This window comes from Lathyrus oleraceus, chromosome 7, assembly GCF_024323335.1.
Source record: "Lathyrus oleraceus cultivar Zhongwan6 chromosome 7, CAAS_Psat_ZW6_1.0, whole genome shotgun sequence".
NCBI lineage: Eukaryota > Viridiplantae > Streptophyta > Magnoliopsida > Fabales > Fabaceae > Lathyrus > Lathyrus oleraceus.
The window spans coordinates 211158836-211174098 of record NC_066585.1 but is presented as its reverse complement, the minus strand read 5'-3'; the positions used below and the strand labels follow the sequence as shown (position 1 = coordinate 211174098).

The 15263-nt window shown below is 34.3% G+C and overlaps 1 protein-coding gene across 1 annotated transcript; it reads right to left on the bottom strand.

Moving 5' to 3' along the window:
- Positions 1–13577: 13577 nt before the first annotated feature.
- On the bottom strand, positions 13578–14584 carry LOC127100799 (uncharacterized). The gene is made up of 2 exons (XM_051038075.1): positions 14209–14584; positions 13578–14136 (listed from the first exon to the last, which is right to left on the bottom strand). Exons 1-2 carry the CDS (start codon positions 14486–14488, stop codon positions 13865–13867), a joined length of 552 nt encoding a protein of 183 aa, XP_050894032.1. The 5' UTR covers positions 14489–14584; the 3' UTR covers positions 13578–13864.
- Positions 14585–15263: the final 679 nt, after the last annotated feature.

Below are 15263 nucleotides of genomic sequence, written 5' to 3'. Positions count from 1 at the left end.
GGACTAATTTGTTTTTATCATTACATTTATAATTTTCTTGTTGTTAAATGCTACTTGTTTTTGTATATTGTTGTTTTAATGGTAATATCAATGAAGTAATCATGCATATTTTGAATCAATTATCTCGTATTCACTCATTTTTTTCTCTTATATCAAAAACAAACAAAAAAATACATCCGTGTTTATCCCATTCACTTTTCTTTATCATAACTATTTTTTTAGAAAATATTTGAGGGAGGATGACGAAAATGAAATACCCATAATTGCTAATGGTATGCTTCCAAATAAAATCATGTTGATGTTGTACATGCATTGTTTCAAATCCCCAAACACTGGAGAGATAAGGAGTTAATCCCTAGTCAACCATTTCGGGCCTAGAATTAGGTGTTTCTTTCAGATCTAAAAACCCTTATGTTTAACCCAGGGCAGGGCAGTGTTCGGTTAATTTGATTACACGTTCAAATTACAAGAGAATACATCCCATCTAGAGATCAACCATGTAATATTCTCCGGACACATCTTAAAATGTCGAAAGAACAATGCAAAATAAAAAATTATGATGGTTGTTCTTCAATGACCATTGACTTGGCAGTCACAGCCTATCAAAAATAAAATCAAAGAAAAGCCCGCTAAGTCAAACACCCAAGAGGCGACTTAGGCAAAAATTAGGGCAATCCCGATGGACTCAAAGCTTCAAAGAGCGGTCCAGGCAAAAGTTAGGGATTAAAACAAAAAATCAAAAGAGGTTATGAAAATTCTCATAAAAAACAAAACAAGATTTAGTGACCACTATACCAAAATCAAGGGGTCACCGACATCCAAAAAACAAAATAAGGTGACTGCCATTTCAAGAGACCTTGAATCATCACCTTTATCCTTACACCTTCAAAACTCTCTTAAAAGACGAATGTGTATGTTGAATTAAGGGTGGGTACAAAAACAATTTTCAGCCTCATATCCTTTATTTTGATAACCACGAACCAGACCACGTTACAACCCTTAAAAGACATAATTAAAGAAGGGTTTATTCTGAATGCATTTCTACAACAAGGTTGTGTAAACTGACTCCCAAAGATTTGCTAATCTTCTACATTGATGTCATTATTCTCGATGTATCTTTCATATTATGGATTACTAAATCAGCATTGCACTTGGACTTATGGTCCATTAACACACATTATCACACCATTTTAGTAAATGATTCTTTTCAAAATATGCATGAACATCGCATTAAAATTACCATTTACAAGTGAACAATTTTAATTGCAATTCAGTACTTGACATCAATGAAATTTCAACAAAGAGCAATCAGAGAAACTTGATCATTTACCAGAATCAAGACCATCTCAGAATCCTTTGAATGAGGGGCATGTCCCCAAAGAAAACATAAATTGATCATAGGAAGATTACTCCAGGAATCAGTCATCCTGAAACAATATCCAAACATTTATTAATCAGGGGCAAGTCATTTTAAGAATCAGTTGATCCGGAGCAAATCATCTCAAGACTCTATTAACTAGGGGCAGATCACCTAGAGGTTCTGTTGGCCATGGGAAAACCCCTTCAATATTCAGTCAGGGTGAGTTAAGTCGCTCCAACGCTCATACTGGAGCAAGCTACCTCAATAGTACAGGAAGTTCAACCACTTCGAGAGTCAGTTAATCTAGGAAAAATCTTTTCTTGACTTTAAATTCTAGAGAAATCTGTCTCCAAATTATGGTATAATTGCTTTCAAAATCCTTTCGAGGTAAACATTTTGCATAGACCCATCACACTGGGGAAATATGGGCCACATAGGAGCAAGTCTTCTCCATGATTTCAAGTTGTTCAAGCAAAAGCACAAACCCTTTTAATTCATATTCAGATTTTTTTACTGTTTCAGATGCTGCTTCATCAATATGAAGAATCTCATTTCAGATTTTTTTGAGATACTGATCTAATACCCTCAGAGAGTCTTAGATTCAATTAAGGTATTTTTCCCTTGATGGAACATCTTAATTCTATCATATAAGATGCTGCTTCGACCCGATACAGAGAATCTCATTCTTACTGTTTGAGATGTTGCTTCATCAATATGAAGAATCTCACTTCATATTTTTTAGAGATACTGCTCTAATATCCTCGGAGAGTCTTAGATTCAATTAAGGTATCTTTCCCTTGCTGGAACATCTTAATTTTATCATATAAGATGCTGCTTCGACCCGATACAGAGAATCTCACTTTTACTGTTTGAGATGCTGCTTCATCAATATGAAGAGTCTTATTTCAGATTTTTTTAGAGATACTGCTCTAATATCCTTAGAGAGTCTTAGATTCAATTAAGGTATCTTTCCCTTGCTGGAACATCTTAATTCTATCATAAAAGATGTTGCTTCGACTCAATACAGAGAATTTCATTTTTACTATTGAGATGCTGCTTCATCAATATGAAGAGTCTCATGCCAGATTTTCTTTATACTACTCTAGCATCCTGGAAAGTCTTGAGATTTAGCTAGGGATGTCACTCCACATGTCTCGACTGAGATGTCCATGATACTGCTCTGATGACTCACAGAAAGTCTTGACTGTTCCATTTTACTGTGGGATAATATCTTTTGCCATTTCTCACCGCATTTTTTTATGTTTTTCTTCTTTGCATTTACTAGGACAAAATTTGGGTCTTCTTGTATTTAATTATCTCTCACCGCGAATGCACAAAGACTGCTATCATTCTTACTTTCCAGTTTGAGGTAATTAAATAGGGACAGTTGTCAAACCCCAATTTTGTCCGGTCCTTGGTAACATCAAGTCTTTAATGACACTTTCATCTGTTAAGATCCTTAAGAAAATATCTGCTGCATTTGTTTTTACTGAAGCATGGGATGGTATATGCATGTTTGGATAACAAAGCCCATTGTGGTTTACCCGTGAGATCTCTTTGTTTCAAAGGCCCATTTGCATAAACGTGTCCATAATTTAAAATGTGGTTTGAATCTTTTTATACTACTAATTCAAAATCCATTTGATTATTGGTAAGGTATTAAGAGCCATGGATGTTTTTATGATCACTCATCATTAAACCCATTTGCATGTCCCAAATACATATGCCAAATATCTAAACCATTCATAAAAAAAGCCTTAAGCTAAGCTCGCATCTACTCCAAGTGAGTATGTTGGTTTAAGATTAAGATATTACGTGCATGGGTATTTAATTAGTTTCTATGATCAAAGTTTTAAAGTGCAACATTTTGTCACATGTTTTATCTTAGGCCTTTTTGGCACATTTTATTTTCGATAATATTAATGTGTTTTTCGATAATATTAATGTGTTAAAATCAATCAAATTAAAAGTCCATTAAATTGCATTGTTGAGCCCAATTCATTTTTGGTTTGAATTATAGTTTAAATTTTCTTTTGGTTAATACAATTAAATTGTTAAGGCAAAGTTTAATTTTTTTAAAAAAAGGAGACTAATTACACAAATAATATTCCCAAATAATATTCCAAGTAATCCAAGTTCACATAAGAATCTAAAAGGGCACTTGTTAATTTACATGTTACAAAATACCCAAAAGGTCTGTTACATCTAAATAAGTTGAAAAAGAGGAATAAGCTGTAAAAACAGCAGTCTAAAGCAGCAAGTCTTCAAAGACTTTTTCAAAGCCAATGGTTTGAAATTCACGCCCCAATCCTAGCCTCCAAAGCTGGCGCCGCCCCTTTTCACTCAATGTCCTTTCACCTTTTACAAACCTGCAAAACCAATTCACAATTTAAAAACAGCTTATCAAATAAGCACTTTAAAAAAACTAGAAAATAAAGGATGGAATAAACAGATTAACTCTTTACACAATAAACCAAGAAGAACGTTCAAGATCACATTCCAATATCCAAACCAACACCCTTAAATCCATAAGATTAATCATCCCACAGAATCTGGAGAAAGGATAGCTTAGCAAGTTATCTTAGAACCAACAATTATCATATATAAACAACAAAAATTAATTAACAGACACGTTTTGAAAAACTGAGAAGAAATTGTTAAAAGATTTTTTCTCTGATAAACCACAAACAAAAACAAGACACGGTTTTCTTTGAAAAAATAAAACAGAACAATCAGATTCCTAACTCAAACCAAGCCAAGCATACGTTCCAAGAAATCCAGAAGCATCAATCAAAACAACACATAGAACATCCCAAAACCCTAATAGTAAAAACCGAGCATCAACCGCATTCAAAACAGAAAAATAAAGGAGAAAGAAAATAGAAGGAGTGGAACTCATCTTGAGGAGGAGAAGGAGCGTCGCTGGCGACCCACTTCCGGTCAAGTATTTTTCTTTTCCTTTCGCTTTTAATGCTTGTACTACCTCGTTCGTTGTCGTGAGAGGATGAGATTTCCAAGGTTCAGTTTAAGAAAACCCCTATTTTGAGTTTTAGGGTTTTCCTGTTTTGGGATTTGGTTGATCTTTTTTTGGAAACTGAGGGCGGATCTTTGATCTTTGGCCAAAAAGGTGAGGTTTGGTGTGTGTTTTAGGGCTTTTGGTGATTTCGTTTGGGCCAATGCTGTTTAGGTCCAAAGACATAATTTCTATTTAAACCCCCATTCTATTTCCAGCAGCATCTTGGGTTGGGCTTCTCTCCTACTTGGGCCATTTGCTTGCATTTTTAGTTTATTTTATTTATTCTGTTTTATTTCTACACATATAAAAAAATACAATAGATTTTTGTGGCTATTAAGTAAAATAAAACAATACTTTAGTTTACTTACTTTATTTCAAAACTACAATTATATTATTATTATTATTATTTATTTTTAATAGTGAATATGTAATCATATTATTATTATTATTATTATTATTATTATTAATTTTTAATAGGTAATATGGGATTATATTATTATTATTAGTATTTAATAAATATGCAGTTATTTGGTTATATTCATTATTTTTTTATTGCTTATCATTTAAATAAAATAAAATAATCCGTTAAACATTCAATTAATTAATTAGTTATATCATCACTAATGTCCTTCATAACTTAGATGATTGTTTATCTTGTGGAGTGTATGTGCATGGTTATTCTTTATTTACTTGTTTATACCGAACCTTGAGTGCACACGAACTGACATGTTACAATCGTGACGAAATTAGGTCCCTTTCACCGACTTGAAAATCATTCGAGCCAATTTTAAAAAGAAACAAATAAAACTCCTCGATTCAACATCGAGCCCATTTTTCAAATACCTTTGTAAGTCGATTGCTTTTTAAGCATCGCCATCAACCTCACGTAGCTTACTCTTGAGCTTTCTTACAATGAGACCTATTCGGTTATTAATTAATCAATTAGATGATGGATTCACTAAAATTCAATTCATTCACAAAATACAAATTTAAAACCTTGACCCAACATCGAGTATTCTTTATTAAGAAATAAAATACCTGGTCACAATTAAACGTCATTTCATTTAGGAATAAAAGGGGAAATAGTTTTGAGTTTTCAACTCCTATCCTCGATTATTTAAACACTGACTCTTGTAATCAATTAATCGAACAACCGTCATTTCTAGTCCACCAAAGCACAAACAAATTAAATTCTTTTACAATAAGAAATAAAAAGGGAGATAACTTTGAGTCTTCAATTTTTTCTCCCTGACTATTTGAACACAAGCTTTCTTACTTGTTAGTCAAATAAATGACGTTCCTCCACAAATCTCCAAACCCCGATTAAATCAAAATATTTTCATAGTAAGATAAGTGAAAAAGGAGTCGACTTTGAGTTTTCAACTTCACTCCTCAATTGGTCGAATGCGAGTTCTCTTACTCGGTCAATCAAACAATTGTCACTTTTCCACAAACATACAACTTAATCAAAACATTTTTTTAAGAGCTATATGAAAAGGGAGATGGTCTTGAGTTTTCAATTCCTCTCCTCAAATGCCTGGATATGAGTTGTCTTACTCAGCCATTCAAGTATTTGTCGTTCATGCTAAAATATGTCAACCTTATACAGCCTTATCTTCATAAATATTCAGATGAAACAGAAAGCGGTCTAGAGTCTTCTATTCCCTTTCTCGATTATTAGGATACGAGTTGTCTTACTTGATTATCCGAGTATCCGTCATCCTTCCAAAACACCTTAACTATTATCAGATCTTTCCTATAATTAAAGATGGAAAAGAAAGTGGTCTAGAGTCTTCTACTCCCTTTCCCGACTGTTAGGATACGAGTTGTCTTACTCAACTATCCGAGTGATCGTCATCTAACCAAAAATATCTCAACCAATCAAAACATCCAACATATTAATCCATCTTGTCACCCCCGTGTGACCGAAAATCTTTTCAAAAAGACGTTGTTTAATCCCTTCTAACACGCATAGCAAACTAGTGTTTAAGCCTCCACCGAGAGTAGACAAGCCAACGTTTAGCCTTTAGGATGCGATCTAAACAGTTATTCTTTAAAAAACACCAACCAACCGTAGTTCCCCGAACTACGAATGCTCTGATTTCCTTTAAAGGATACGTAGGCACGAGATTGCGAGATCTTGGCGAGCACACTAATAAAAAAAACCTCCCTTCTCCCTTTCTAAGGTTCTCATCCATTTTCATTTTCAATATTTTATAACCCAAAGATAACAAAAAAACATAAATTAACACTCGAAACGCAAATTGGAACTAAAAGGTTCTCGTTGAGTACAACGGACGTGAGGGGTGCTAATACCTTCCTCTTGCGTAATCCACTCCCCAACCCGAATATGGTTACGATGACCATTATTCCATTTCCTAAATGTTTTATCGATACTTTCCTATTCCTTCATTGGGATAAATAAAGTTCGGTGGAGACTCTGTTCGAGCACTAATTTTTTTCGCGACCATCGCGAGGAATCGCATTTTTTGAGATGTGATACTTAGTATAGTTGAACATTACATAGCTACTCACAAAAAAGTTATAAAAAAATATCCCAGAATGAATGACAAGTTGTTGTTGACATGACATAACAAGGAATTCATAAGTTGGTTTAATATGAATATTTTTAATGATAATTATGCATCAGAGACAATTAAATGGTTATCGTACATGCCAAAATTTACTATGATAACTTGGACGACATACGACATTTCTACTTATTCCTTTTATACATAAGCAAAATATGATCGTAGTACAATGAAAAATAGTGGGGTTATGGTTGAGGATGAATCCTTGTATTTATCTAGTTTGAAAGATAAGAATCTTATTTTGTCAACTACCACATTCTATGATGTCATTGAGGAGATTTTAGGGATTGATTATTTTATTTTCAAAGTGCAAGTGTGTTCCCTGATGAGTTAGGACTCACACGGGTTGACCTTGGAAAGACAACTTATAACACTGAACCATTCCTCATGGCTACTCAAGCAAAATAAGGTTTTTATGTGACCGACCTTGTGGACTTTTCGAGAAGATGGTCAATTGTTCTCAAAGGAAAACACATTCCTCCTAGTGATGATGAAAGTTTTGATATTCCTCTCACTACTTCTTATGCAACACAAGTGCCAAATTCATATGAAGAAGTTGATAGGGATGATGTACATGCTATTCATAATGATCATCAAGAAGTCATATGGGAAAATTAAAAATTAAGTATTTTATATTCCTCATTTTAACTTATTATATGTTATAATTACTAATGATGTTATTTTCTAACAACTATTATTATTTGAAATTATAGGTGTTTAAAGTCAAGACACCAAGAGACAAAACACAAAGACAACAAGAGTGTATTATCTGTTGTAAGGATGTGTACATTGTAGGTTGTTTTGTGTCATTTTGATTTTGATATAATATACAATTTTTGGTTCCTAATTGAATTGTGTCATTCATGTAATACAATTTTTGGTCTAATTCAATTTAAAAAATGGTTGTATTGTTGTTTCTAGTATGATATGATTCAGAAATATTTAGGTTTAAAATTTGGGAATACTGTAAAATTTAAAAATATATATAAAAAACAAACTATATCACAATGGTTTTTAACTCAACTGTTGTTATAAGTAGAGCATGTTATCCAGAATAATAAAATGCAAGAATGTCGAGGCAGAGATTTGAACTAGGCACATATAAATTATTTAACAACGGTTGTTTGAATAAATTGTTGTTATAAGTAGCATGCTACCTAACTTGTAACCACAGCCTCTCACCCGTTGTGGAAATACATACAACCACACGCTACCTATCAACGGACGTACATCCGTCATTATATGTGTTTCGTAACAGTCATTATAGATGTTTTCTGTAGTAGTGAAAAGTAAAGTATATGTCCTTGTTAAAAACATATCACCTGCAAAATAAGGTTTCACACTAACAAGAAAGACTAACAAGCAAGACTAGCAAGAATTGCTATAAAGAATATCTAACAGGACATTAACTATCCTGTGATACTAGACTCGACCTAAGGGGTACCAGTGGGATGTTAATAGGTTTGTAATGTTATACACGATATGGGTATTTTTAGAGAAAACCTAGATTAACCATATCCTGTATAGACAAAAATAATGAGTACTCAGTTAACGTGATATGTTATTGTATCTTCTTATATATTCTAGCATGCCTAAGTCCTAGAACTACGCTAGACAATAGTTGAGTTGAATCGAATATGTGAAGTACAATAAATCTTATTCTGGACTAGTTATAGTTTATCAATCTCTGTGTAAGACCGTAGAACTATGCCAGGCGTCAAGTGATTAGATAAATAGTGACTAGTGGCTATGATATGACATTAGAGAGTTGTCACTTTTCATTTTTCTGTACCATATGCTAAATATCTTTGATATCCTTAGGACTCCTTAGTTACTTGATATTAGAATAGCTTATATTATTCTTTTATTTTTTTTACTATAGGATAATATATTGTACAGTTGGCTACTTCTTATTGGGTCTCTTAGTGTATGTATATAAACTCTTATCTTGTAATCTTTTCCTTTTTTATCAATGATACACAAGAAAAGTTTCTTTACAATGCTTCTTCTTCATCCCTTAACAGTTTTTCTGTTATTTTGTTACACGATTTCCACCATTGTTGACACGGTATCAGAGCCTGGTTCAAGATCCGGTGGGCCACCTACTATGGTTTGCGCTATCGGGCCACCCACCATTTATTTCCATGCTCCAGATGTCCAATCCTGGGCGTGAGGGGGTGTGTTAAGAGTCCCACATTGGACAATATATGGCCTGAACATGTGTTTATAAGTGGGGGCAGTCCTCACTCTACCAACCGGTTTTGTAGGGTTGAGTTAGGCCAACCACATGTCTTGACATGGTATCAGAGCTTTAGAAGCTCTGGTAGCCATTGTTTCCTTTTGCTGCGATCGTCTTCTCTATTCTCGTTTTTCCTCTTCCTCTCCGATAGCACCTTTTCTTTCTTGTTTTCTTTGATTCTTCAATGGCAAACCAGAGCTATGCCGATTTCACAACCAATTCTGCAAATCCGTATTATCTTCATCCTAACAAGAATCCTGCTCTTGTTCTCGTTACGCCTCCTCTCACGAACAAGAACGTGAAATGGATAGTGTGGCATCTAGTGTTGTTGCTCCTGCAGGTTCTGCTGAAGACGCTTCTGCATTGCAGGTTCAGGCACATGAAGGCAATTATGCCTCTAAACAAGGCACAAACTCTTCTCGTCCCAGAAATCAGAATTCCAATGCTCAGAGAAGCAACAACCGTGTTTGTACTCACTGTGGGTGCAACAATCACACTGTTGAGACATGCTTCATTAAGCATGGATACCCTCCAGGATTTCGAAACAAAGCGAAATCTCAAGGGATTTCTGCAGCTGCAGCAAATACTGACAGTACGTCTAGTGCATCTCCTCAAGGTTCAACCACACCATCATTTGGTTTTACTAAAGAGCAGTATGACAGCATCTTAGCTTTGCTTCAACAATCCAAGTCCAACCTTGTTGTCAATTCTGTCAGCACCTCTCCCTTTGTCATGACTTCTCATTCCAGCAATGTCAATGGTAAGAATCCTCTTTTATGGATCCTTGATATTGGTGCCACTGACCATTTTTCTTTTGATATGTCATTGTTTATTACACATAAGAGCATAATTCCCATACATGTTACTCTCCCTGATGGATCACAGGTCACAACTTCCATTTCTGGCACAGTTGCCATTTCACCCTCTCTCACCCTTCACAATGTTCTCTATGTTCCTAGCTTTAATGTGAACCTTATTTCCATAGCAAAACTTGTAGATTGTAATCATTGTTCTGTTCAGATCAGTTATAATACTTGCCATATTGTGCAGAATCATTCCAAGGCAATGATTGGTATAACTAGCTTGCACATGGGGCTCTATGTTCTTGAATCCTTGCCCAGCAATTCTTCTGTTAGCAATTCTTCTGTCAATAATTCATGTAATTTTGTTTCTCAAAATACATGTAACCTATGGCATTCTAGACTTGGCCACATTTCTAAGATAGGTTTACAAGCTATTTCTAAAAAATTTCCCTTTATTACATGTAATAATGACAATGTACCTTGTGACTCTTGTCACTTTGCTAAACAAAGAAAGTTTCCTTTTTCTAATAGTATATCTCAATCTATTGTTCCTTTCAATATTTTACATGCTGATTTATGGGGTCCCTTTTCTACCATCTCCACTTTAGGACATAGATATTTTCTAACTCTTGTGGATGATTACAGTAGACATACTTGGGTAATTTTCTTAAAAACTAAAGATCAAACTAAACAAAGTCTCATCAATTTCATAGCTTACATTGAAAATCAGTTTCATACCACCCTTAAATGCTTTAGAACAGACAATGGCACAAAATTCATTGCCATGACTAATTTTCTGTTGTCCAAAGGTATTACTCATCAAAGAACGTGTGTTGAGACACCCCAGTAGAATGGGGTGGTTGAAAGAAAACACCAACACATTCTCAATGTTGCTAGATCAATTTTTTTCACTCTAATGTACCTTTAAATCTGTGGAACTTTTGTATTTAGCATGCTGTGCATATCATCAATAGACTCCCTAGTCCTCTTCTGAAATATAAAAGCCCTTATGAACTTTTGTTCAAGCAACCTCCTGTCATGTTGCATCTCAAAGTCTTTGGGTGCTTGTCCTATGCTACTTCCCTCCAGGCACATAGAACAAAATTTCAACCTAGGGCTAGAAAAGTTGTTTTCATAGGATATGAAGAAGGAACCAAAGGATTCATTCTTTATGACCTTGAAAACCATGACATCTTTATCTCAAGAAATGTTATTTTCTATGAAACCACTTTTCCTTTTAAAAGTCACATTTCTCCCCCTGCTATATCTCCACACACTGCCCAAAATCTGGATGATATTCTCCTTCCCACACCTCAGTCATCTTTTGGTCAGCAGCATAGTACATACATGACTTTATCTTTTGATTTTTCATCTTCTACAAGTACAGATCCTGCTAGCCCTACTTCTCCTAGCTCTGTCTCCCCTGTACCCACTGATTTGACTAATCACAACCCTACTGCATCTACTTCTAGTGAACCCACTGCATCTACTTCTAGTGACCTCTTTTAAATACTCAAAATAACATCCTTACACCCATACCTGTCACGAATACACAGGATAATCTCATATCAACAGACATTCAGCCTTTACCTACTAGACATTCCTCTAGAACTTCTCATCCTCCTCCACATCTAAAAGACTATCATTGCTATGTAACTTCCTCTGAACATTCTTCCAAAGTCCTTTATCCCTTATCGTCTGTTCTTAGTTATGATAAATGCTCACCCTCATATAAACATTTCTGTTTCTCTGTTTCTTCTATTATTGAACCAAAAACCTTCAATCAAGCTATTAAACTTGATTGTTGGAGAAAGGCTATGGATGCTGAACTGCAGGCTCTTCAAGAAAACCATACATGGAGAGTGGTTGACCTCCCACCTGGTAAAGTTCCCATTGGTTGTAGATGGGTTTATAAGGTCAAATATAAATCAGATGGCTCCATTGAAAGATATAAGGCTAGGCTGGTAGCTAAAGGCTATACACAAATGGAGGGAGTTGATTATTTTGATACATTCTCACCTGTGGCAAAGATTACCACAATTAAAGTTCTATTGTCTATTGCTGCCATCAAAGGTTGGCATCTTGAGCAACTGGATGTCAACAATGCATTTCTCCATGGTGACCTCCATGAAGAGGTGTATATGACAATGCCTCCTGGAATTTCTCCAGCTAAAGGCATCCTATTCTCAGCTTCCAGCACTCTTAAATTGTGTGCTTTTGCTGATTCTGGCTGGGCCAGGTGTCCCACCACAAGGAAATCTGTTACTGGTTTTTGTGTGATTCTTGGCTCTTCTCTTCTTTGCTGGAAGTCCAAGAAACAAAACACAGTATCTAGATCCTCTACTGAGGCCGAGTACAGAGCTTTAGCTTCTCTTACTTGTGAGATTCAATGGTTAGATTACTTGTTCAATGACTTCAACATTAGTTTTTCTCAACCAGCAGCCGTTTATTGTGATAGCAAATCTGCTATCTATCTAGCTCATAATCCTGCTTTCCATGAAAGAAGCAAACATATTGAGTTGGACTGTCATGTTGTAAGAGAAAAGATTAACTCAAGACTTATTCACTTGCTTCCTATTTCCTCTGCAGCTCAATTGGCAGATGTTTTCACCAAACCGCTGCACTATCCAGCTTTTTCATCATTTATGCACAAGTTAGGACTCTGCAGCTTGCACAGTCCAACTTGAGGGGGCATATTAGAATAACTTATATTATTCTTATATTTTTTTTACTATAGGATAATATATTGTACAGTTGGCTACTTCTTATTGGGCCTATTAGTGTTTGTATATAAACTCTTATCTTGTAATCTTTTCCTTTTTTATCAATGATACACAAGAAAAGTTTCTTTACAATGCTTCTTCTTCATCCCTTAACAGTTTTTCTGTTATTCTGTTACACGATTTCCACCATTGTTGACACTTGAGGATACTCCTAGGATTAGTGAGATACTTCGAGACGGTTAGTTGGTATTTGTTCGTACAAGATGAGTGTGAGATACTCTGATGGACATTTCAACTATGCCTTAACTGTGTAGATGGATAATGAGAGAATCGATGGTTTAGATCAGAAAGATTACATAGATTAGTATCTCATCCCATGTTGATTATATTGTGAGGTAAGCATGTACTTGGATTGGATCTTATAACAATAGTTTTGACATTGAAGATCCGATAGAGTGTCTTTCTGTTGTGATAGAGATTTTGTCTAGACGTCGATGTATTAGTTCATCTGTTATATAGATTGTAACTTTTAATATGTTTCATTTCTAGATATTTATATTGATGTATCTAATTACTAATTATTAATACTAATTGTTGTTATTCTAGATATTCGAATATGAGTATTATTGGACCTCAAAATGCAATATGCTTAAATGTAGCTGTTGTAATAAAAATGAACATTCTATTTTACTTTAAAAAATCAAGAAATTAAAAAGTGTCTATTCTCCTTCTCATTTATATAAAGAATACCATAAGAATAAAATGAAAAAATATTAATGTTTCATGTTACTTTTTTAATCAAAAAGATAATATGCATTTAACTAACGTAATAAGATCCAACAAACTTGTGTACCAAATATAAAAAAGTTAAATTATGATTCAGTATACGATTGATAGCTTGAATTCCAAATGAATATATTAAAACTCTTATTTTACAAGATGGAGAAACGCAAAACAACTACTCTTATTGAAGCACCACAATTATTTCTTAAATGAATTAGTACAAAACTAACACTAGCTTTTTTTTAATTTATTGAAACATATCTTAAAAATTATGAAGAGAATACTATAAAACTCAGAAGCTCAATGTGTTTCCACATATGGAAAGATGATGTAAACATATACGTTTATCTCAAGGCGATGATGGCCAGAAGGGACGAAACATTGGCATAATAGCAAACTTCATTTGTCCAATGTTGCAATGTAATCCATTTTTCTCACCGCATGAAAAGTAATATGGCTTCCATTTGTTTAACACAAACTTGAATCCCTCCCCAACACCTTGCGTGTGATTCGCAATCATTTTAGCCTTCTTAACATCACACTTCATGAAGCTCTTCCAACTTGAATACATGTAAACGCTATGTGGGAAACTAGTGGCATTTGGAGCATCATACTTGAAAACTACACATGCAAATATATTAATTAAGATATAATAGTTTTTATAATGAAGTTAATAATAAAAGAGAAGCTTACCAAGAGTATCGTTGAGGTAAAAAGGGCCATTCTTGATAGCCCAATCAGAGTAGTTATAGCCAAAGTGCCAATTTTGAGAACCACCAACGATGATGTTGTTGGATTCTTCTTGTGTTTTATTTATTTGATAATTATGATTTCCAAATCTGGACCACCAATCAGTGTAGTTAAAGTTAGCAAAGGATGGCCAGTCCTTGTTTGCCATAGTAACTGTAAACATTGAAGTGGTTACTATAACAAATAAGGTGAGAAAATGAACACTGTTGATGGTGGAGGCCATTGTTTCTTAATTAGGTGCTTCTAAACAAAGCAAAGGGAATGTGTTAATTGTTATGTTTTTGTTGAAGTTATAGAATGGATTTATATAGATATTGTGTTTGTGAAAGAAAATGAAAGCATTTCAGCATGAAATATATGTAGTGGTGGGGAATTACCAAATTTACTTTTAGTAATTATTCTTGATTTAAGTATGTGTGCGTGGGTAGAATTTGGAAACAAGTTGAATATGTAACTTTAGAAAAAATATATATTGTTTTATTTATTTATTCATATGTTTAGTTAATTTTTGTTTGTTTCATAAGCAAGATAATCCAGTACTATTATGTAGAGAATGGGTTAGTGCTTGGTTGGTAGTAACACAAATAGATTAGCGGGATTTATTAAAGATGAAATGGTGAAGTTGGGTCTTGTTGGTGTATTACGAGGTTTGAATTTGATGAAGTCAAAGCAAGTGTTTGTTACTATTAGTGCACATTTAACTGAATTCCATAGTGGGGGAAGAATTTCACATACAAAATTTCCGTAGAAATTCCATTACACAATGTAAAATCAAATACACGCTTTGAGTGTTGTGATGATGGTTTCAGCGGTGCTATTTATTATTTTTTTATTCTTTACGATTTACGAAATAAGAACTCGTGGATATTAGTTTTTTTTTCTTGAAAATAATAATTGTTGGTCAAATCATAGAACCTCTGGATTGATTATGAATAGGAAGACTCTCGTGATGCACTTTGAATCCAGTTCTATTGCTCGTCACCAACTCTTATTAGATC